General features: G+C 44.8%; 1 protein-coding gene across 2 annotated transcripts in view; it reads left to right on the top strand.

The window, feature by feature from the left end:
- Nucleotides 1-25,563, top strand: part of ARFGEF3 (ARFGEF family member 3) — a 301,053-nt gene that overhangs the window by 230,408 nt on the left and 45,082 nt on the right. For both annotated transcript variants that reach the window (XM_029596476.1, XM_029596474.1), the window contains 6 exons: nucleotides 376-555; nucleotides 10,086-10,227; nucleotides 13,841-13,963; nucleotides 16,921-17,024; nucleotides 17,588-17,732; nucleotides 25,149-25,277. In XM_029596476.1, the coding sequence (XP_029452336.1) occupies nucleotides 376-555; nucleotides 10,086-10,227; nucleotides 13,841-13,963; nucleotides 16,921-17,024; nucleotides 17,588-17,732; nucleotides 25,149-25,277 (823 nt within the window). The remainder of the gene's footprint in view (nucleotides 1-375; nucleotides 556-10,085; nucleotides 10,228-13,840; nucleotides 13,964-16,920; nucleotides 17,025-17,587; nucleotides 17,733-25,148; nucleotides 25,278-25,563) is intronic.

Genomic DNA, 25,563 nt, shown 5'->3' with positions numbered 1-25,563 from the left:
ATCTGTGCAAATGTCTATGCGCACAAAGTTTTAAAAATTCAACCCAGAATTGTGCCTATGATCATATAGCAGACTGAGGAATTGAAAGCTCTTCTTTCTTTTTTTTTTCCCCAGTCGGTATTCAAGAAAGCAATATATTGGTTGGAAGCGTCATTAGAATAATTCTCTGTGCTTTATTACATTTGGAAAAAATATATATATTCTGGGGATGGCTTGTGTTGGCCTTCAATATTTATTGTAAAATGCTGTATAGAAGGAAAACAATTATAATTGTTATTGTTATTAATGGAGCTGTGAAGCAGGGATGAATCCAGCAACAGGCTGCTCTTTCCTTGCTTGAGAAGTCAACCCCCCTCTGCTTCCTGCTTTCCACAGGCTGCCTGTCATAAGGAGAGGCACGTTTCCCAAAAGGCGGTCTCCTTCATCCATGACATCATGATCGAGGTTCTGAGCGACTGGAGCGAGCCCCCTCACTTTCACTTCAACGAGGCGCTGTTCCGCCCCTTCGAGCGCATCATGCAGCTGGAGCTGTGCGACGAGGACGTCCAGGACCAGGTAAACGAGCCCCGTGGAAGTCTTGCGCGCGCGGTCTTGCGGACCTCCCGCAGTAAATAACGTGCCCCGCCGCTTGCACGGGTTTTCTCTGGGCCCTCCCGAGTATACACGGAACCGCTCGCCTTTAAAAAGTTGCAAAATTACCGTGGCCTGCTGTTCTTCCACCAGCCCTACCAGCCACAGGCAACAAGCAGTGCCGAACCGGGCATCCATCACAGATAGCCACGACGCTTTTAAAAAGGGAAGTGGATGATTTTCAGTGAGTCGGTTCATGTTAATTCTTTTTTTTTTTTTTCTTTTTGAGTGGAACGTTCGTTGGCTGTGTATTCTAGCAGGTTCTCAGCCGGGGCTGCAAAAGAAGTCTGGTTTTTCTGGCTATCCGCAAAGGATGTATTTATATACCTGTGCTCTAAGACCAAGCCTAATTTGAATAGCTTGGTTAGGCTGAAAACCAACCCTTGAGGATCCCTGGGCTGATCTAATCTAGCGTCTGGCACTGACAGGACAATGAGCATTCTTGCAGCAGCGGTGACTCAGTTAGATCTTCAACTCCTGAATTCTTCAGCCACTGAATCTCTGCCTTTTTTTAAATTTAACTTAAGATTATTGTCATGCATCCAACCCACAATAGCTTGTAAGCGCTGATTTAGAAGCCTCACCCTCGCTCTACTGCATCTGCTCCTAAAGGGAGAGCGAGTTTAACATCATCAGCCAAAAGATAACAAACACTGTGCTTTCTAATAATCATCCCTTAAAGGTTGTAAATACATTTTGAAAAGAACGGGAGGGGGGGGGGGAACAATTCTTGAGGCATTCTACAGGCCATTCACTAGAAGAATACTCCCCTGTGATCCCCCCAAGAAGAAAGGAATGGCACCAGTTAATAAATGTACTCCCCGGGCCCATGCTAACCAACCTCTCCTGTCCAACAGTACGGTCAATGACTTTAAAAGCCAGCCCGCTCCTACAAAACGCCCAGGCTGTGGTTGCTCACCTCCCTGGCCAGGCGGCTCACTCCGTACCCACTGGAACCAGGGAGAATGTTGGAGCCGTGGCTTTCTCTCCTCAGAGCTCACAGCCCTTCCACCGGATAAGCTTTGCACAAAGATAGAACACCACTCACTGCTAAAGAGAGGGTTTTTTTTGTAAATCTGATAAAAGAAAACCACTTTTTAAAACCAGCCTTTTCTTACAAAATGCCCAAACCACAGCTACTTGTGGCTTCAGCCGTGCTGATTTTACAGAGCTCTGTGGTTAGAAGTGGGAGGGAGATGGGTGCTGGGCGTGAACTGACTGCCCAAGACAATAAAATACAAATCAGGAAAATGACCAAATTGTTCCAGGTCACGAGCGAGAACTTGCAAGCTTTGATTCCTGCTGCCAACCTTGCAGGTAAAAGGTACCTGTGGTATTTGCACTCCTGCAGCCGGTTTAATTGCCTTCTCCCTGAACGTCTGAATGTTGGGAGATGAGCCACAGGTGCAGCTGTGCAGCTCTGTTATCTGCTTCTGAAACTCTCCGCTGCTTTTTCAGACTTTGGCAGTTGAGCGATGGCGAGGGCTGACGGTGCTCACAGCCGCCTGCTGAGAAGCAGCGGCCTAGAAACGGGCCTGCTCTGGTAGCATAGAGTTAAGACAGCTGCACAGACGCTCCGGATGCTGGCGGAGTGTCAACAGTAAACAGAATAAGCACTACCAAGTGAATGATGATAGGATTAATAACATAATAAGGAATGGAAGCGGTGTGCAAAGCACGTTGAAATGGCGCGGTGCAGAGGGTGTGTATTTTTGCGCAAATATAGAACAAATGGTAGGGCATGAGCAGTGGGGAAGGAAAGAAAAGAAAACGTACCAGGAAAAGGACAAGGAGGAAGCGCAGGGGCGTGGCGGGATGCAGGCAGAAACATGCGACATTTCCGAGGTCGTGGGTGCAGCGCTTGGCAGGCAAGGTTTCAGAGGGGAGAAGAAAACAGCAGGGCGGTCTGTTATCAGTCAGGAGGAGGGAGAAGAGCCACAGCAGTGCCTCAACGTGAAATGGCCCTCATCAGAAGTTCTCCCACTTAATACTCATTACCCGAAGGCTATTTTAGGGCCTTGCTTCTCTAATGGAAACAGGAGGAGAGAAAGTACTTGGCAGTGATATACCATAATGATGTAGAAAAGACCATTTTAATTAATATGAGGTTTACTTTAAGAAGTCACTTTTAATTGCTCACTTTTATTGTTATCGTGGTGGGGCTATTAAGGTGTCTGGCATGCCACGGATATATTATATAAGTCTGCTGACCACATTCTCCAAGGTCAAGCAGGATGGCAGTCCTCATACGTAGGTGACATCATCCGATGAAGCCCGGCACAGGACTTTGATCTCAAAGATTCTAGAGCTTTCAGCATGCTCTACTGAGCATGTGCAGGAGTAGCCCCCCTCCCTGTCTCTCAGGCAGTGTCCCTCAGTTTTTCTTTTTCTACAGTCTTTTTCCACGTCATGGGTTCAGCTTTGCTCTCCTCACAGCTAAGGCTGTGACAGCTCTGGAGCTGTAATCTGCTGTTTTTTTTCAGGTTTTTTTTTGTTTGTTTGTTTTTTTATCTTCCCTCACTTCCCTTTCAATAATATAGGTTTCATTTGTATTTTTCTCTCTCTCTTTCTAGTACCTCTCTGTCAGCAGCATAGTGGGCCTCATGTGCTGTGCAGCCAACAGAGGGTTTTTTTTCCCTTAATAAGTAATGCTGCATCTGCAACTTATTCACTGTCCTCTCCTTAACTTGTCTGTTTTTTGCCTTTGTCAGTTGCCTGTTCGGGGTGGCAGTGTGCAGTCTGTTGTGGTCCGAGTAGGCCCCTAGTCTGGGAGCTTGCCTGAATTTCTACCCAGGCTGGAGTTCCAGGAAATTCTGTCTGACTGCTGGGCATCAACGGAGGATCAGACCATGGAGTAGTTCAGGACCAAATTTTCCCGTGGGAGTAGAACTCATCCTCCCCACACTCCAGGGAATGAGTCGCCTTGCTAGTGCCCTGGATGACGTGGCTTCCCTTCCTGTATGTCAGAACTATCTGGCAATGCATCTCCTTCAGAGAGAAGATGAGCAGGAGCCTGGGTGATCAGGTTTGCTGATGCACCATCGGTGCCATGCTCGGAATCCGTTGTCTGTGCACATACGTGCCAGAGCACCCATGGCCTCAGAAGCATGTTGAGCACCAGGAGCAACCGCGGCTGCCATTGAGCACTGGGCTAACGAAGGCTATGGCTGCCATCGAATCCGATAGACACCCTTGAGCACCATGGACACCACAAAGCCTTAGGGCACCATGGACTCCAGTTGGTGTCCTGGATTGAGGGTCAAGACTATCATGCGCCAGTGGCTCCATCAGTGCCATTGAGCATTATATGCTGGGAGCATCATTGACACCATCGAGAGTCATGGAGGCCATCGTGCGCCATGGGCACCTTCAGGGTTGGCGAACACCACTGGCACTATTGGATACCATGGGCGCAACAGACACCTTTCATGCTGTCGAGCACTATAGGCACCATCAATGCTGTCAAGAGGCATGGGTGCCATCAAGTACCGTGGCATGGTGGCAGTTGAGCGCCCTGTGCACCAATGATGCCGTCGAGAGCCTTGGGTGCCACTGAAGCCATTAATGCCATCAAACAGCATTGGTACTGTTGAGCACTGTGGCTTAATGGCCATCGATGCCACGGATGCCATTGAGCACTGTGGGGACAATAGAGCACCATGGGTTCCATCAATGGATACTATCAAGTGCCATAGGTGCCGTCGATGCCTTCGGGTTGAGTATACTGTCGATACCTTTGTGTTGAGTACCATGAGTATCATCCAGCACTGTCAGAGGCACAAACCAGCATCATCAATGCAGTCCAGAGAGACACCATTGAGCGCCGAAGATGCCATCAAAGGGCATGGCGTCGCCACTGCTGTTGAACACCAAGAGCTCCTTTTGGCACCGTGGAGAACCATGGATGCCAATTGAGTGCCATGTGCCATCAAGCCCCATGGATGCCAGCGAGACCTTCAACACCATCGAGAGTCTTAACTGCCATCGGACACCAAGGTTGCCTTCGCTGCCATCGAGCAGCAGGGGCATCATTAGGCTTCTCAACATAGCACGCCACAAACACCGTCAGTTGCCATGAATGCCATCAAGTGGCTTAGGCAGCTTGGATGGCATCAGCCGCCATGGTTGCCAGTGGCACCATCGTCCATCTATTGTATGGATAGAGCACCATGTTCACCATGGGCGCCATCAAGTGCCAGGGATGCGCCATGCACCATGGATGCTATCGAGCACCTTGGTTGCTAAGACATGTCATGGATGCCGAGTGCCATAAGAACATAAGATATGCCATACTGGGTCAGACTAAGTGTCCACAAGCCCAGTGTCCTGCCTCCAGTAGTGGCCAATCCAAATCAAAAGTACCTGGCAAGTACCCAAACATTAAACAGATCCCATACTACTAATGCCAGCAGCAAGCAGTGGCTATTGATTAATAGTAGTTTATGGACTTCTCCTCCAGGAACTTATCCAAACATTTTTTAAACATGGCTACACTAGCTGCCTTAACCATATCTTCTGGCAACAAATTCCAGAGCTTAATTGTGCATTGAGTGAAAAATAATTTTCTCCAGTTTTAAATGTGCAACTTGCTGACTTCATGGAGTGCCCCTGTCCTTGTATTATCTGAAAGAGTAAATAATCATTTCAAATTTATCAATTCAAGTCCTTTCATGATTTTGTAGACCTCTCTCATATCCCCCTCAGCTGTCCCTTCTCCAAGCTGACCAGCCCTAACCTCTTTAGTCTTTCCTCATAGGGGAGCTGTTCCATTCCCTTTATCATTTTGGTCGCCCTTCTCTGTACTTCCTCCAGTGCAACTGTATATTTTTTGAGAGGCAGTGACCAGAATTGCACACAGTATTCAAGGTGCGGTCTCACCATAGAGCGAGACAGAGGCATTATGACATCCTCCTTTTTATTAATCATTCCCTTTCTAATAATTCCTAACATTCTATTTGCTTTTTTGACTGCCACAGCACACTGAGCCAATGATTTCAAAACAGTTTCAATTATGACGCCCAGATCTTTTTCCTGGATGCTTTCTCCTGTAATAGAACCTAACATCGTATAGGTTCAGCATGGGTTATTTTTCCCTATATGCATCACCTTGCACTTATCCATATTAAATTTCATCTGCCATATGGAAACCCAATCTTCCAGTCTCACAAGGCCCTCCTGCAATTTATCACAATCTGCTTGTGATTTAATTACTCTGAATAATGTTGTGTCATCTGCAAATCTGATCACCTCACTCATTGTACCTTTCCAGATCATTTATAAATATATTGAAAACCACGTGTCCCAATACAGATCCCTGAGGCACTCCACTGGTTACCTTTTTCCACTGTGATAAGAGACCATTTAATCCTATTCTCTGTTTCCTGTCTTTTAACCAGTTTGTAATCCATGAAAGGAAATCGCCTCCTATCCCATGAATTTTTAGTTTTCTCAGAAGCCTCTCATGCGGGACTTTGTCGAAAGCCTTCTGAAAATCCAAATATACCACATCGATTGGTTTACCTTTATCCACATGCTTATTCACCGCTTCCAAAAAAAATGTAGTAGATTTGTGAGGCAAGACTTCCCTTGGGTAAATCCATCTGGCTGTGTCCCATTTAAATCATGTGTGATTTTATTCTTTATAATAGGTTCTACGATTGCTGGGTCACATTCTACGTTGTTGAGCACCACATGTGTTGTCTCCGTCAGGCATGTAGGTGTTAAAGGATTCCGGCAACACCGGCAATTGCCAGGGACACTATGGGGGCACCACCATCTAAGGGCACCTTCAAGCTATGTAGGGCGATACAGTCGGTGCCATAGTGCATCATCAGAACAGTGGAGCACTGACTAGTGAGGGTTGTCTATGCCATTCGCCAGGCACACCGCTGGGGCACAACATCACTGTTAGCAGTGTGGATCGCTGGGGTGCCATGAGTAGTGGCACTACCACACTGCCTCGGGTACGATCACTGACATTCATGTTGTGGGTGACGCCCATTGCATGTGGTAGGTACCACACAGGGTGTGCCCGGTATCACACACCATCATCGTGTGCACCCAGACAGATTTCCATGCCGGACTGCCTGTGCCAGGTGCATCATCGCTACCAGAAGCCATCAGCAAGTGGCGTCAGGGGGATTGGCAAGGGGGTTCGTGTGGTTGGGAAATCTCCCATCTGTATTTTCTATAGCCTAGAGGCTGTCTCCTTTGTCCGGCTGCCCAGGGGTTTGCCTCCTTGTGGGTTTTACCTCATCTGACTCTCAGTCAGACAGTCCAGGAGGAAGCCAGGGGGCATATGGAGTGGTCGTCTCATATACCTTCAGGGAAGGGGATGTGCTTCCCTTTCCCCTGGCTTCCCCTAATGATGAAGTACATCATACAGCTGAGTTTCGACAGTGGCTCACTGCCCTGTTCAGCCTTTTAGCGTGGGGCTCCCTGGGGAGGAATAGCCCTTCATGCCTTGGCACTCAGGGGAGTTTTAGCCCAACTGACCTTGGAGGTCAGATCTTATAGTAGCCCATCGGGTGGGGTCTGCTGCAGACCCAGATACTTTTTGCCACTACTTCTCTGGCAGCCATGTGGATCAGCCCCAGCTGATTTTCAGCTGTCTTTTGGCACACAAAAAAACCACTTTGATGTCTTGATACAAGTACTTTTTTTTTAATCTTGTGCATGGAAATTTGTGCCTTTGTCTGTACCCTATGGGTCCTCGTCCTACTGGTGTTAGTTCACTGTTAGCAAGCTCTTGACTAGGCTCATTTTTGTGCGACTTAGTTGGCTTCTCGCCTTGTGCTTGCATTATGCACCTGCCTTCAGATGCCTGTTGTGTATCGGGGTTTCTGTCTCTCTGTCTGTTGTCCAGTGTCTTTGAGGTGAAAAAGCCAACTCTTTTCCCTCCTAAAGCCCTTATGGGTCAACTGTCTCATCGAAAAAATGGGTGGGGGGGGAAAATTGTGGTGCTTCTGCACTAAAAGGTTTTCTCCATTTTTCCTGTTTTTCAGCAGCCTCTAGCTTGGGAATCACCCATGTGTGAGGACTGCCATGCTGCTTGTCCTCTGAGAAAGCAGAGTTGCTTGCCTGTAACAGGTATTCTCGGAGGACAGCAGGATGTCGGTCAGTGGCATAGCCATGCACTTTGCGTTCAGGCCCACCCAATCAGTGTTGCCCAGCACCAAGAAGAGGAGTCCTAGAGCAGGACCATCATGGAGATCATCCCGCGTGGCCCGAGAAGAATGCTCGATGCAGGGCAGTTAGGAGCTCATCCCGTGTGGCCCAAGAAGGAGGCCTGTTGCAGCAAGGAGGCCCAGGAGAGAGGGAGATCCCTGATATAGTGTGTGGGAGTGAGAAGCCTTTATGTGTGTGTGTGTATGCATATGAGAGAGCATGGAGTGAGAAATCTGTGTATGTGTGAGAGAATGCATGGGAGTGAGAAGCCTGTGTGCATGTGTATGTGAGAGAGTATGGTTGGGAGTGAGAAGCCTGTGTGTGTGTGTGTATGTGTGTGAGAGGGCATGGTTGGGAGTGAGAAGCCTCTGTGTGTACATGTGAGAGGGGGCTTGAGAGTGAGAAGTCTGTGACTCGTGTGTGTTAGAGAGAAAGAGAGAGAGCATGTGGGAGTGGAGAGCCTGTGTGGATGTGAGAGAATGTGGGCGTGAGATCTTATAGATGTGTGAGAGAGCAAGCATGTAGGATTGGGAGCCTGCATGTGAGAGAGCATATAAAAGTGAGAGCTTGTGTGTGTGTCGGAGTGGGAACCTGCATGCGAGAGAGAGTATACGAAAGTGGGAGCCTGGGTAAGAGAGAGTGGTGTAGGAGTGGGGAGCCTGTATGAGGGATGAAGGAAAAAAGACAGGAGAAGAGAGAAGAAACAGAATAAAAGAGACCTTGAAAAAGGAATTAGGAAAAGACAGACAAGGGGAAAAAGAGACTGTGACTAGCTGATTAGAAAAATAAGATCAGACAACGAAGGCAAAAAAAAAAATTATTTTGACTTTAAGCGATTGAAATACGCTATCTTTGAGAATGTGCATTTCTTATATATTTGTATTTTACTTTTTCTTCAGTATTCTACTATCCACAGAGTCTGGTTTCTTGGGTTCTCCATTTCAATCTTGTGAGCTTTTTATTTGGAAATTGTTTACAATTACAGAAGATATTTCTGCCTATAATAAGAAATTGATAGATATTTTACTAGCGAGGTCCTTAAAATTCACCCTTATTAGATGGAAGATTAGTTCCTTTCTAGAGAATACGTACCTAGTGGGATATAGTGTCTTTGAGGTACAAATATAAAGTTGTGGTGGCCCAAAAATGTAATACTTCATTATTTCAGGAAATCTGTAGATCATTACAGATCCCACGTATTGTAATTGCAACCTTTTTGTTGTATCATTAGATAATCTGTGTATATAATATCCTCTACAATGAGTTAATAGTGAGGTCGACCTACGAATGCAAAGAGATTTTAAGATCTTTTAAAAGGACCTGAAAACCTGGCTTTTTTTTAAAGTGGCATTCAAGAATAATTCAACTCTGATTATTTTAGAGATATTTGTAAAAATAATAACTGTAACTTGCTGTCTTATTCTACAAATGTTTTGAAGTAGAGATGCCTATGGAGATTTATTGTATTAGCATTTGATTTGCTTGAATGTTTTAATTACTTATGTTTTTTGTTGACCTATTTTATGTAACTTTGTAAACTGCCGTGATTGTAAACCAGAACAATGGCAAATAAATAAATAAAGATATTCAAAAGCAATTTAGGTAGATAACTTATAAGTTATCTGTCTAAATGGCTAGCCAGCAAATAATTTGGGGCCAGTCCAGGGGCGGGGGGGCAGGCCAGCATTAGCCGCATAAGTTATGCAGCTAATTCCAATATTCGGTTAGCTCTGGTCGGCCCATGGGACTGTCCTAAAGTTAGCCGGTTAGACATAACCAGTTAGCTTTAAGATAGCCGGGGATATTCAGCAGCACGGCCATCCCGCTGAATATGTTAGCCGGATAACTTTGTACGGCTAGCTTAACTAGCTGCTCCATGGCTGAGTATGGGGCCCACTATGGTCACTAAATGGAAGATTTGAATAGAAATTCTTGCAAATTCACAGCCTAATGGTTAGAGCAGCAGGCTGAGAACTAGGGAAGCCAGGGTTCAAATCTTGCCTCTTCCAGGATGCGCCTTGAATAAGTTACTTTGCCCTCCATCGCCTCAGTTACCAACTTAAGATTGTAAGCCATCTGAGGCTGGGAGCTACCTTCTGTCCCTGAACTGTGTCTCTTGCCTTGAGCACAGAGTTGAAAAGACAAAGTAATTCAATCCAAATAAAATAAAATGTTGAGAGGTTTCAATCCCAGCTCTGACCCTCTTTGCAAGGCCAGGCTGAGTTTAAGAAACATGCTTCTCTGCTCCATTAAGTATTTTAGTGGTTTCCCTATTTTGCGTCTGACAGGTGATCACTTCAATTGGCCAACTGGTAGAGGTGTGCTCCCCACAGATCCAGTCTGGGTGGAGACCTTTGTTCAGCGCACTGGAAACCGTACGCAGCGGCAAGTCCGATGTGAAAGAGTACCTGGTCGGAGAATATTCCATGGGTAAGTCTTTTTTGTTTGTTTCTTTGGGGGGGGGGGGGGGGGAGGGTTTATGGTTTTAACCTCTGCTCAGTCACCACTCCTTAAAAAAAAAAAGAAAGAGAAAGAAAACCTTCATTGGTTCCTACCTGCTCTACTCTCATCCTATCTCCCTCTTCACTTTCACATCCAAACTACTGAAGTGTGCCGTTCAACTTATTTATTTATTTATTTATTTATTTCAAGATTCTTATATACCGCGGTACGTATAATGCTACATCACCTCGGTTTACAGACAACATAATTTTAGCAACAGGCTTTTCATAAAACAGTTTATACAAAATTAAACAGCATAAATATATTAATAACAGATTTTACAATTAACCGTTTTAAAGAATGTGTGGCTTATGTGGCTAAGTCTGGCCTGCCCAGAAACGCTTTCCGCCCACCACGGGAACGTCCTTGACTTACGCAGCTAAATTCTAGCCGCATACATCTGAATATAGCTGGGTGGCCATTTAAATGGATAACTTTTCAGTTATTTGTATAAATGACTTTTGAATATTGACCTCATGATTTTCTTCTTTATAAATCTAGCCCTTCCTTTTTGAACACACTACTAAAACCCTTATCCACTCTCATATCTCTTCCTGCTTAGTCTGCATTCTGCTCCTGTCAGCTCTCTCCACTACAATCTATTCCAAATTCAGTGGCACTGCTTATCTTCCTGCAATGTCATTACAGCTATGTAACCCTTCTGCTCAAGTTGACTCTCCATTTGCTTACACACTCAGTTCAAGATATTTCTACTGACCTACAAGTGCCTTCACTCTGTAGATTGTTGTCTCTCTTATCTCCTATGCCGGAGGTGGGCAAACTTTTTAAAGAGTGCCACATTACTGGTACTTATTATAGCTGGGGTGGGGTAACCCCCTTTAAAACTCCGTGAGCGGGGGTGAGCGGGTCCCCCTTGCAACTCCTTGAGCAGAGTGGGGGCGGTTCCAGTGGCAAGTACACCACATAGTGAGAGGACCAAAGCAACGACATATCGATAAAGAGTAATTCAACACAATTAAAAAGTAGAATAACATCAAATAATTAAAATCTCATATAAAAACGTTCCAAACACCCATAAAATATTTCAAAACAGACATATCAAATAATACCCAATAATTAAAATTAGTAAGGATTTTCAAAACATTTCTTGCATTCCATACCTGGGAACATTTGATTTCCAGAAGCCCTGAGATTGTCATGGATTAGCAGGAAAAGAGGAAGGGCACACACACATGTGCTCTTTCTCACACACACACTCACTCTCACCCACCCATATTTACATGCTCTCTCTCACCCACATACACACATTATGCTCTCTCTCACCCACATACACACACACACATGCACTCACTATCACTGGCTCCCTCACCCTCTCCTCCCAGGCAGGCACCCATTCATTTTCTATCACACACACAGCGCTCTAGGCAGGCACCCATTCATAAACGCACACTTCCCGTGGAGTCTCTCAATCTTCTACTGTCGCTATCAACCACCGCCATATGCCTGTTGGGGAGGAGCCGCTCCTGCTCCTCCTCTCTGCAGGCCCCGCGATATTAAAGATTCACTGGTGTAACACTTCCTCCTTGCTGATCTCGTGCATCGCAAGATCAGCATAGAGAAAGTGCTACCCTCTTGAGTTTTTAATACTGAGAGGCCTGCACAGGCGACGAGACAACTGAATTCCATCCAGCTTCATTTCTTTAGCTGCCAGTGGGATGGCGTCCAACCGCATGGACCTCTCTGTTTTTCAGCCGCCAGTGGGATGGGGTCCACTGATAGTGCATACAGCTGATTCCGCGGGGATGTGATGTTCCTCCTCTTCCTGACCTGTCGGCCACCCTGCTCTGGATGACACCACCAGCTGCCGACACCCAAATCAATGTCCTCAACAAAGGCCCATGATATCAAGCCATTGTTGATGACATTGTTGCAAGGTGTTGGCAGGCTGGAGAGTGGGAAATATTGAAGAGCAGGAAGGCTGGAATAAATCTGTCCTTGCGCCAGGTTTGGCCCATGGGCCGTACTTTGCCCATCCCTGTTCTATACTCATTCATTGAGCAAATCACTCTTATCTGTGCCCATCTCCTTCGCCAACTCCACATTTCCCAACTTGCTGGCCCATATCACTGGAATAGACTTCATGAGTTGGTGCATCATATCCCCTCTCTGGCCATATTTTAATCCTGCTTAAAAAAACCCACCTTGTTGAGGTTGCTTTTAAATGTTAAACCTTGGCTCTTCCTAATCCATAACCTTATTGATTTTAATTATGTTTACTAAACTAAATACATTTCCTGGAACCTTCTACATGTCCTGTGTGTCTTGACTAGATTGTAAGTCTCTCATGTGTATGTGTATAGTGCTGCATATGTTTAAGAGCGCTATAGAAATTAGTTGCAGTCAGAGCCAGGGGTTTCCTACCACTTTCAGCACCCTAGATCTGTTTTCTACTTGTGCACTCAGCTCTGTCTATTACACTCAAGTCCTCTTGTCTCAGAAACATTCAATGAGTTTCAGCAGACAAAACGGAAGACACTCCTGAAGCCATGCCGAAAATCCATTCTGTATAATACAGTGTAAGCTTCAAAGTGGCGCACCTTGCCTTGACTGGCGCATGTGCTGCATGGGGAGATTCCAATCTAGTGTTCAAGACAGACCGAATTCTAGGGAGGTGTGAAAAGAAAAAATAACAGGGATTAAAAGAGTTATATCTGTTTTTAAGACTTTTCCTTCAGGTTCTGTATCTTCTAAATATCCCTACTTTTGTGTTGTGTGTCTTCGTATGACACATGGGATTTCGGTTGTTGGCATCCTCTGTTCTTTCTGTGAAAAGTCAGTGCCACCTGGGAGAGCTAAGGTATCGAGGCAGCCTTTGGGACCTTAGCTCTCATGCCTAGGTAGGGACAGAGATAAAAGTCATTTACAGTTTTTGGAATAGAGTTATTTTTATGTATTTATTTATTTAAAAGCTCTTCTATACCGTCGTTAAGTTAGATAACCATCACAATGGTTTACAGCAAGGCACGATAATGCATAAAGTAAGTGGTATAGGTTACAATTAATCATGTGCCATCATAGTGCGGTAACAATTCACTTCAATAAACTATGTGTGCACATTAAGTTTGTCTGTAGGGAGCATATTAGATGGAAAGAATTTAACCTTAATGTGCATTTGTAGGTTACAAATAACAATTTCTAGTTTGGTGCATCCTAATCAATCAACTGTTTTTTTCCTTCTCTTTATCTTTATAAAAAGCTTGTTTAAATAGCCAGGTTTTCAGATTGGATTTGAATATTTTGAAGTTTCTCTGCAGCCTTATTTCGAGTGGCATGGTGTTCCATAGCACGGGGCCAGCCAGTGATAGTGCTCTCTCCCTAACTTGCGTGAGGCGTGCTGTTTTGACAGATGGAACAGTTAGTAGAACCTTATTAGCAGATCTTAAATGTCTTTGTGGGACATGTTACTCTGCACACCTGCCAAGAGCCACCTGCGTTATTTTATTATAGACCTACACCATTCTTTTGACGATTCCTGTTGATGGAAAGATAAGATTCCTTCTTTCTCCTCTTGTTTTAATAGGGAAACGCCAAGCTCCAGTGTTTGATGTCTTTGAGGCGTTCCTCAGCACCGACAATATTCAAGTCTTTGCCAACGCCTCCACTGACTACATTATGTGCCTTATGAAGTTTGTGAAAGGACTAGGTAAAACGTGACACTGGCTGTGGTAATGAGTGTGTTCAGAGGAGATGATGTATTCATTCATGTTCTAATGAAGCGTTTCCTGACCCGGTCCTGGAGGCACACCTAACTGAGGTCAGGTTTTCTGGACATCCGTAATTGAATAGATGTGAGGTAGACTTGTATTTCTCGGAGACCCACATATGCAAATCTGTCCTCGTTGCTATTCATTGTGGCTACCCAGAAAATCAAACCAGTTGGGTGCGGGTTGAGACGCGCTCTTCTGATGGCGTACGAAGTGTTGGATTGGGAGGGATAAGCACGGGAGTTCATCCACCGGTTCCTGCCGCCGTATTTTATTGTCTGTAAGTGTAATGTTTCGTTTATGCTTCTGCTCCTGTGATGCCTCTCAAATGAAAACGTTAACGGGCCGGGCAGCAGGGACTTGCGTTCGGTTGCCGGCTCAGGTCTTCCATGCCCTGGATCGGTAGGGGCCTGCAAGACTATTTTCAAAGGGAAACTTACAAAGGAGTTATCCTTAACAAATCCTACGATACACTGGTGTCATGAGGAATCTTTAGGGTGTTCTTAAAGAGGACCTGCCCTAAACCCTCCCCCAGTGCCGCCCCTTTTTCCCTGTAAAGAGCAAGGGGAGCAATTGTCAAAGGTTTTTTTTTCTTCCTGTAAGTAAACACTTGTTTATCCACAGAAATCCTTTTGAAAATTGCCCCCTTTAAGAATTCATCATTGAAGGATTGCACTGTGAGCGGGTCATTCATCAAAATGCATTAGGGTGATATCGTGGGCGTTAGGACTCTAACGCCTGTGATAAAGCCATAACGCATGCGATAAATATTGTATCACGAAATGCGTATGCAGAATAGAAACATGTATTCAAGTGGGAGGAGTTTGGGCGGAGTAAATGGAAATGAGGGCCGTTTAATGTTGCGTGCGATAACTTAACGCACACTATCACAGGAAATCACTGCACCTTTTTTTCTTGCCACTATGCCTGCGATAGCTGTGCGTTACAGCCGAAACAGGATTTATCGCAAATCTCGTTTCAGGAGGTGGGGGGGGGGAGAGAGAGAGAGAGAGCCTCTGTGGAGGCCCACTGATTTTTGAACTATTTATGCCAGTGTAAGAGGGGCACTAGTAACTTGGGGTGAGGTTTGTGGGGTAAGTTGGGTTTTAGGGGGGGCAGTTCTCTCTACCTTGCTTGATTGCAGCTAGGTAGATAGTGCTTCAAGCTAGGCAGAGAGAACATGGTACAAATCTTTCACCTATCATCCCTCCAAATCACATTAAACGTTCACTGATGGTAAACTGTGCTGTTTGTACGTATGACTGTGCATGTAAAATTGCTCCCAGAGCCCACCCCTCACCCACAAACCTCACCCCGCGTTACTAGTGGTATAAATAGTAATCTTTTTTGTGAGCCTCTACGGTGGCAGACTCGCTCTTGCTCTCTCTCTTTTGCTCTTGCTCTTGGCGCTTCTCAACACCCACGATGTGAAAATATCACGGGGTATGGTAAAATAGCTATGTGATTGCTGAATCTAGGCTTCAGTCCTTTGTGCATTTTTTATTTTAATCAGAAAAGAGATTGATTGGACTTTTTGGCTTTCTTTGCGTCACTGTAGCACTTTTCTTTAATAGTTATAACCTGAGAGCTGCGCTTTTGTGAGGCCTTATACGTGTACGATCCTCTCTCTGCTTTTTCACAAGAATGAAGCTTGCTCACTACTGTACTGTGTGTTCTCTTGTTGCTATTGTTTTTGAATATGTTGCAGTGCTAGTGGAAATGCTTGTCTTTACAATAAAAATGATTTTGCAAAAAAAAAAAAAAGAATGAAACTTGCTTGCATGGAGCTTTAAAAAAAAAGAAAAGTGTAATGTCTAATTGTGAGAGTTCTCTAAGTGAAACTTTGGATGTGCAACGCTTCTCAGAGAAATCGTTCCTGTGCTCAGCTATTTGATTGGGCCTGATTTTCAAAAGCATTTACACACTTAAAACTGGGTTTTACCTGTGTAAATATGCTTTACCCACTTTTAAATGGCGTTTGACAATTGCTACAATATATGGCATTGAATTGTCCATAAGACTTATCCGCTTTAAGGGGCGGATTTTAAGAGCCCTGCTCGCGTAAATCCGCCCGGATTTACGCGAGCAGGGCCCTGCGTGCCGGTGCGCCTATGTTCAATAGGCCTACCGGCGCGCGCAGAGCCCCGGGACTCGCGTAAGTCCCGGGGTTTTCCGAGGGGGGCGTGTCGGGGGCGGGGCCGAGCGGGGTGCCGTTTTCAGGGCGGGACGCGGCGTTTCAGGGGCGGGCCCGGGGGCGTGGTTTCGGTCCGGGGGCGTGGCCGCGCCCTCCGGAACTGCCCCCGGGTTGCGTCTAGGCGCGCCAGCAGCCCGCTGGCGCGCGGGGATTTACTTCTCCCTTTGGGAGGCGTAAATCCCCCAACAAAGGTAGGGGGGGGGTTTAGACAGGGCCGGGGGGGTGGGTTAGGTAGAGAAAGGGAGGGGAAGTTGAGGGGAGGGCGTTAGCGAATTCCCTCCGAGGCCGCTCCGATTTCGGAGCGGCCTTGGAGGGAATGGCGGCAGGCTGCGCGGCTCGGCGCACGCCAGCTACACGGAATCGGCAGCCTTGCACGCGCCGATCCAGGATTTTAGCGGATACGCGCGGCTACGCGCGTATCTACTAAAATCCCGCGTACTTTTGTTTGCGCCTGGAGCGCCAACAAAAGTACACGAACGCGCCGTTTTTGAAAATCTACCCCTAAGTGCACTTAATGCAGGTAAATGGCTTTTGAAAATAGCTAGGATAATATGTTAAATTTACATGGGTAACTCCTTTGAAAATTCACCTGTGTTGATTTGCAATATCAATGTGTGATGCAACAATGCTGCTGTCTAGTTAGACGCCAGGCTGTGATTTTTTTTGTGTGTTTTCTCTTCCTCCCTTGTTTGCATATCTCAGGAGAAGTAGACTGCAAAGAGATTGGAGACTGTGTGGAAGGCTCGGGATCCCAGTCTACAGATCTGTGCCTCCCTGCCCTGGATTACCTCAGGAGATGTTCCCAGGTATACAGGCACTGATCTTGAGTGCGGGTCGCCCTGTGGAAGTTGCAGGGCTGTCTGATACCAGAACAGTTTTCCATATGCCACTCACCATACCCATCACAGGAAATCCATGCCAGCAATGACGTGTGTTTAGGTGTTAGTTGTTTTTACCTCTGAATCCCTAAAGAGTTTCATAAACTTTCAGCTCTTTGCTTGGTTGGGTAAATGCATGTAGTGGCCACCACCCACTAACATACCCTAATCTTTAAAACAATCATCGGTGGCCAGTAAGAGGACCCAAGGTACTACCTAGCCCTGGGCCCAGTTGGCACCATTTTCCAAAATGGCGCCGGCCAAACTTTACCCCTACTGCATGGAAAATGGTACAACTTAGCTGGCAAACTTTTAGATAGTTGCCACATTGCTGAATATCCTGGCTAAACTGGCCGGATATGTTCTATCTGGCTAACTATCTCAGCTGGATAGTGACTAAATGACTACCTCTATCTAACTATGTTACTATTTTACCTTCTTTAAATGGCAGACGTTTTCCTTTACTAGACTTTTTGCTTTCCTTTATTCAGTTACTTGCCAAAATCTACAAAATGCCCTTGAAACCAGTGTTCCTCAGTGGCCGGTTAGCTAACTTACCCCGGAGACTGCAGGAGAGATCAGCAAGCAGTGAAGATGGGATTGATTCTGTCCTGTCCGAGTTTGATGACGATACTGGTAGGTGCATTGAATAATGGTTGTTGGCCCAATGGTGGTACCAAGTTAAGCACAAGCATTATTTGCATGTACTGAAGAATTCTCACAGTGCTTTTGCTATTTTTAACATTGCATTCCATTTAGAATCTCATGTGTTAAGAGGTTTTAAAGCCTTGTAGACTTTGCAGTGGGTTGCCCTTGTTTTTAAATGTACTTTAAGTTATATGAATGAATAAATAATCAACACACTCAATTAGCAGTTACATGATCAGCCTTCTTCCTTGATCAAACTTCTGGAAGATTTATTGGCTTCTTTTCAACACAATTCAGCAAGTTTGTTACACTGGCAATACTAAAGAGAGAGACCTTGAAGACTCTGGATGTGTAATTAATACTTACAAATTTCCACATTTGGTGATGCAGTGCTCAGACTGCGAAAAGGATAACAAGCAAAGGAACAAGATTACCATAGTTCAGAGGTGGCCAACTCCATTCCTCAAGAGCCAGAAACAGGTCCGTTTTTCAGGATATACACAATGAATATGCATAAGATAAATTTGCATGCGCTGCCTCATTTGTATGCAAATATATGTAATGCATTTTTTATGGGTATCCTGAAAATCAGGCCTGTTTGTGGCTCTTGAAGACCAGAGTTGGCCACTCCTGCCATAGGGCCTAGGTATATGCAGGAACCTGGTAACATGGGCTGAATAACAGAATACAAAGAATAGTGTAACTCCTGGGCTAACATCCCATCCCAGGACCCCTCAGATAGGACTTAAGCTGTTACTTCTCCTCTACTGATGTTTAGCTAATCTCAAAATCTAGAATTGCCTTTTTTTGGGGGGGTGGGGGGGGAGATCATCTTCTAGGCCCTAAGCATTGTTCAAGCATTAAGCTAACAAGAAAGTCTCTTGTAAACAGCAGTAATAAGCACACTGGAACCTGAAATGATTTCCAACTTAATTTTTACCGATTAAAGATTGAACTTGATGAAAGTTTTCTTTTAAAGGTTATTGTTCAATACAATCCATTGTACAGCTTTAGTTTTTTTAATAAATCTGTGACTTTATGCTTCTAATAAATGTATTCTGTTATTAATTAATTATTTTAGTCCTATTCCTGTCCAATCACTGAGGTAGTTTCCTCCAAGTAGGAAGATATCCCAATTTAGATGTGTTGTAAAGTCAAATAGCTCATTATTCTCCTCACGTCCTTGCTTTGTACCCGGATAGTACCTCCATGCGCCTCTCATCTAGATCCTAGTGATGTGGTGGTAGATACATTGGTGGATGCCACCAGCTGCTAGCACTCCTCCTCCCCAGGAATGAATGAGAATTCATTCCCCTACAAGGTCGTTGATGGTTTGTTGGTTCTCTCTTTGTGAGACACACCACTTCCTCAAGATGGTAAAGAAACTTGAGTCCCTGGGCCCTAGGGTACTCAGATAACCAAAAAGCAAGGGAAACCAAAGAAAAGAAGGATGGATGAAACTGCCTCATTCAAACAAAAGGTTTCCAAAAGGTACCCTTTCTTCCTTACTCTCCCTCGGTCTCAACCCTAGAAACCCAAGAGTCCTTCCCTAAGGAAAACTGAACAAAAATAGTAGCAAAGGGAAATGTCACCCTAGAAGGGCTAACTGAAAAATCCACAACCTAAGATGGTGGCAGGGCAGGGGTGGTTCTGCCATTAGGCAGAGTGAGGCATTTGCTTCAGCTGGTAAAATTTTGGGGTGGCAAAAAATGCACCCCAAAACAGTCCTCTGGTGACCGCCTCATTTCCTTGCCAAAAAGAAACTAAAAGTTCTGCTTAGCGGCGTGGGCATAATAACATAAGACCATGCCATACTGGGTCAGACCAAGGGTCCATCAAGCCCAGCATCCTGTTTCCAACAGAGGCCAAACCAGGCCATAAGAACCTGGCAAGTACCCAAAAACTAAGTCTATTCCATGTTACCGTTGCTAGTAATAGTGGTGGTTATTATCTAAGTCAACTTAATTAATAGCAGGTAATGGACTTCTCCTCCAAGAACTTATCCAATCCTTTTTTAAACACAGCTATACTAACTGCACTAACCACATCCTCTGGCAACAAATTCCAGAGTTTAATTGTGCATTGAGTAAAAAAGAACTTTCTCCGATTAGTTTTAAATGTGCCCCATGCTAACTTCATGGAGTGCCCCCTAGTCTTTCTATTATCCGAAAGAGTAAATAACCGATTCACATCTACCAGGAGACTGGTGAATAAAACGAGAAGCTTGGGAGTGAGTGCCGATGTGGTGACCTGGATTGCAAATTGGTTGACGGACAGAAGACAATGTGTGATGGTAAATGGAACCTTCTCTGAGGAGAGAGCGGTTATAAGTGGTGTACCGCAAGGATCGGTGTTGGGACCGGTCCTGTTCAATATCTTTGTGAGCGACATTGCGGACGGGATTGAAGGTAAGGTTTGTCTTTTTGCGGATGACACTAAGATCTGCAACAGAGTGGACACGCCGGAAGGAGTGGAGAGAATGAGACGGGATCTAAGGAAACTGGAAGAGTGGTCGAAGACATGGCAGCTGAGATTCAATGCAAAGAAATGCAAAGTCATGCATATGGGGAGTGGAAATCCGAATGAAATGTATTCGATGGGGGGGGGAAGGCTGATGTGCACGGAGCAGGAGAGGGACCTTGGGGTGATAGTATCTAATGATATGAAGTCTGCGAAACAATGCGACAAGGCGATAGCAAAAGCCAGAAGAATGCTGGGCTGCATAGAGAGAGGAATATCGAGTAAGAAAAGGGAAGTGATTATTCCCCTGTACAGGTCCTTGGTGAGGCCTCACCTGGAGTACTGTGTTCAGTTCTGGAGACCGTATCTTCAAAAAGACAAAGACAAGATGGAAGCGGTACAGAGAAGGGTGACCAGGAAGGTGGAGGATCTTCATCAGATGACGTACGAGGAGAGATTGAAGAATCTAAATATGTACACCCTGGAGGAGAGGAGGAGCAGAGGCGATATGATACAGACTTTCAGATACTTGAAAGGTTTTAATGATCCAAAGACAACGACAAACCTTTTCCATAGGAAGAAAATCAGCAGAACCAGGGGTCACGATTTGAAGCTCCAGGGAGGAAGATTCAGAACCAATGTCAGGAAGTATTTCTTCACGGAGAGGGTGGTGGATGCCTGGAATGCCCTTCCGGAGGAAGTGGTGAAGACCAGAACTGTGAGGGACTTCAAAGGGGCGTGGGATAAACACTGTGGATCCATAAAGTCATGAGACCGCCAATGTAGAGTGGGTGGCTCACCAGAAAGATGGCTACTGCCCGGAGACAATACCCTTATTAAATAAACATACAGATGCTTACTGTGACTCCAACATCGCTCTAAGCTTCAACGGCAAGAGGAAATGTGGAAAAAAGGATTTGCTATCACAAAGAGGGGAGTAGCTGGCTTGTTACGGCGGTTACTACCCCAAACCAAATAAGCCTAATACTTCACTTTCCAAGCATATACAGCATAGTTCTCTGCTTCAACGGCAGGGGAGAAGAAAAGAGGGTTCGCACTCACAAAGCGGGGAGTAGCTGGCTTATTACGGCGGTTACTACCCCAAACCAAATGTGCCTGATACTTCGCTTTCGATGCATATCCAGCATGGCTCTCTGCTTCATGGCATGGGAGAGGCTGATACATCAAGCATTTCCAGCATAGCTCTCTGCTTCAACAGCAGGGGAATAAGAAAAGCTGAGGCTTCACGCATATCCAGAATAGCTTCAACTGCAGGGGAGAAAAAAAAAAAAAAAAAAAGGATTCGCACTCACAAAGCAGGGAGTAGCTGGCTTGTTACGGCGGTTACTACCCTAAACCAAAAGGGCCTGATACTTCACTTTCAATGCATAACCAGCATGGCTCTCCGCTTCAACGGCAGGAGAGAAGAAAAACAACCAATAGGGGCTGTATGACATAGTCTGGGTAAAGGGAATAAACATGGGTGTAGCTTGCTTATTGCAGCAGTTACTACCCCTACTACCCCTAACTAATCAAGCTAGGTATTTCACTTGGATGCAGCTCCATCACTGCTCTCTACATTAATGGTGGGGGTGGAAGGGAAATAGAACCAAGAGTTAAGAGAAAATGATAAGTATGAGAGAAAAAATGTGTGAAGCTTGCTGGGCAGACTGGATGGGCCATTTGGTCTTCTTCTGCCGTCATTTCTATGTTTCTATGTTTCTATGTTACCCTTTCTAGACCTCTCATGATTTTAAACATCTCTATCATATCCCCCCTCAGCCGTCTCTTCTCCAAGCTGAGCAGCCCTAACCTCTTCAGTCTTTCCTCATAGGGGAGCTGTTCCATTCCCCTTATCATTTTGTTAGCCCTTCTCTGTACCTTCTCTATCGCAATTATATCTTTTTTGAGATGCGGCAACCAGAATTGTACACAGTATTCAAGGTGGGGTCTCACCATGGAGCGATACAGAGGCATTATGATATTTTCCGTTTTATTCACCATTCCCTTTCTAATAATTCCCAACATTCTGTTTGCTTTTTTGACTGCCGCAGCACACTGAACCGACAATTTCAATGTGTTATCCAATATGATGCCTAGATCTCTTTCTTGGGTTGTAGCACCGAATACGGCCATTTGGATGCCCAATTATCCAGTCTCACAAGGTCTTCCTACAATTTATCACAATCTGCTTGTGATTTAACTACTCTGAACAATTTTGTGTCATCTGCAAATTTGATTATCTCACTCGTCGTATTTCTTTCCAGATCATTTATAAATATATTGAAAAGTAAGGGTCCCAATAAAGATCCCTAAGGCACTCCACTGCCCACTCCCTTCCACTGAGAAAATTGTCCATTCAATCCTACTCTCTGTTTCCTGTTTTTTAGCCAGTTTGTAATCCACGAAAGGACATCGCCTCCTATCCCATGACTTTTTACTTTTCCTAGAAGCCTCTTATGAGGAACTTTGTCAAACGCCTTCTGAAAATCCAAGTATACTATATCTACCGGTTCACCTTTCTCCACATGTTTATTAACTCCTTCTAAAAAGTGAAGCAGATTTGTGAGGCAAGACTTGCCCTGGGTAAAGCCATGCTGACTTTGTTCCATTAAACCATGTCTTTCTTTATGTTCTGTGATTTTGATGTTTAGAACACTTTCCATTATTTTTCCTGGCACTGAAGTCAGGCTTAACCGATCTGTAGTTTCCCGGATCACGCCTGGAGCCCTTTTTAAATATTGGGGTTACATTGGCCACCCTCCAGGTACAATGGATGATTTTAATGATAGGTTACAAATTTTTACTAATAGGTCTAAAATTTCATTTTTTAGTTCCTTCAGAACTCTGGGGTGTATACCATCCGGTCCAGGTGATTTACTACTCTTCAGTTTGTCAATCAGGTCTACTACATCTTCTAGGTTCACCGTGATTTGATTCAGTCCATCTGAATCATTACCCATGAAAACCTTCTCCATTACGGGTACCTCCCCAACATCCTCTTCAGGAAACATCGAAGCAAAGAAATCATTTAATCTTTCCGCGATGGCCTTATCTTCTCTAAGTGCCCCTTTAACCCCTCGATCATCTAACCAGCAGATAAGGTGCTGGTGCGGCTCCCACCCCAAAACAGGAGGAGAGTTGGCGCCATTTGAGGTATTGATGGTGGGGTTCCCAACTCTGTTTTAGAAAGTGCCGGTGAGGTGTCCCCCCCCCCCCCCCCCCGGCAGGAAGACAGTGGTGCAGTTTGCTGATGTGTCTGCAATAGAGAATTCCACGCAGGTGTGGCAGCACCTTTTGCGGTTCCCACGCCCCACCGGCAAAAAGAAGAATGACATGCTAGTGAATTCCTTCACACACACACACCCCCCCCCCCCCCCCCCCAGGCAGTAGAATAACACTGCCACCAAAGGCCAGAAGAAAGTCAGAGAGCAGGCACGAGAGGTGTGTATATGAGAGGCAGAGGCTGCATGTGTGTGAAATCCATGTGTGAGAGCCTGCGAGAGTGTGTGTGTGTGTGTGAAATCCTGCATGTATATGTGAGAGAGAAAGAGAGAGAACCTGTCTGTGTATGACTGAGAGAGTGCCTGCGAGTGCATATGAGACCTGCATTTGTATATGAAATAGCTTGTCTGTATATCAGAGAGAAAGCCTGCATGTGTGTATGAAAAAAATGCATGTGTATGAGAGAGAGCACCTGTGTGTACATGTTAAAGCCTGCATGTGTGCATGAGAGAGAGAGAGCCTGAGTGTAGGTATGAGACAGAGAGTCTGTGTGTGTGAGTGTGTGAGACAGAGAGCCCTCATGTGTATATGAGAGAGAGAGTACAACAATCTCTGGGTGATTGGAAATCAGAAGATCTCAGGTATTTATTTATTTTATGGTACGGAGAGCTAGAAATTTTTTAATCCCATAATTTTACAGTTTGGGGTGTTATTATAGGTCTGTTGTTGTGAAATATTTTATTGATGTTTATGAAATTAAAAAAAAACATTGCTATATGTTTGTTATCACTGGATGCTCTTTTTATGAGTTTGGTTTTACTTTTATGATTGATGTTTTATATTTCTTGATTTTATTGCTTGATGTTTAATGAGACATGGCAATGTTTCTGTTCTTCCATTGATGAACTGCACATGGTGTCTGGCTTGTTGCAGTTTCCAATTCAGTTTTTGTCTACATGTTTCAATGTATATTTTATTATCTCTTTATTCTGTATGTAGTGAGGGTTTGTCTGTATTCTGCATGTGTGACTGTGGTGGGGGCACCATCTCGTACCTCTCCTCAGGCCGCAGATTGCCTTGAGCCACCCCTGGACAGGGGTTTAGATATTCTGAGAGCCTAACCATCTCAGGCTCCCACATGGGGGAGCAAAAGCCCACAGTAATGCTATTTATTTATTTGTTTCCAACAATTTCTGTTATGCCTATATTGGGAACCCTTGCTAGACAAATTACCGGCAAGTAAATCAGTTTTTAAAAAAGTGCATAAAAAAACAATTAAAATACAAACAATATATTAAAATAACAACTTCATAATAGATAAGCATTCCATACTGATGCTAAACAGGACAGAGCTGTCTTCCAGAAATTATGGTCTATGAAACATACAAGCTTTCAGCTGCTTACGAAAGGTGGAAGGCACGATTACACATCTCCACTGTCTGTGTTTCCCATGTAAAGATGGATTATTCCTCTTCATTGGAACCCACGGGGCTTTCTACCATAGAGAGACGTCAGTAAAAATGTTAGCTAACTAACTGGAAAACCTACAGTTCTGCCTATCACCTGTCTTGTGTTTTGTTCCAGAAGCCATTATTTTTCTCATGCGTTATTACCTCCATAAGTTACATACAATTACCACTAAGTAAAACTCTGGAACAGTCACTCGGAGTAATAAGTTGATTGTACTGCATCACTGGTATCTGTTTCCCCTGCCTTTAGGTCTTATTGAAGTCTGGATCATTCTTTTGGAACAGCTGGCGGCCGCTATATCCAACTGTCCCCGTCAACACCAACCTCCCACCCTGGAGTTACTCTTCGAGCTTTTGAGGGAGGTCACCAAAGTACCCGGTAACTAAAGAACTTTGTAGAATTTGCCAAATAGGAGAAGAACCTTGGCTCAGTAATTGGTTTAGGTCCCTGGAGAACCACCAGCAGCTCAGACTGCGGTCATGTAAGGTGTGGAAGGCAATAGCAAGACCATTATGCAAGCACACTAAAACTAATCTGTTGAAGGCAGATTAGAACAAAACTGAAACCATAAACCATACAAATCAATGCCCCAATATACATTATCATAAAAACAGACGTACAAATTTAAAACTATTAGAATTACCCAATAATAACTAAATAGATT

The sequence above is a fragment of the Rhinatrema bivittatum genome, chromosome 3, assembly GCF_901001135.1.
Source record: "Rhinatrema bivittatum chromosome 3, aRhiBiv1.1, whole genome shotgun sequence".
Classification (NCBI taxonomy): Eukaryota; Metazoa; Chordata; class Amphibia; order Gymnophiona; family Rhinatrematidae; genus Rhinatrema; species Rhinatrema bivittatum.
The sequence above is the reverse complement of the archived record's forward strand: the minus strand, read 5'-3'. Positions and strand labels throughout refer to the sequence as shown.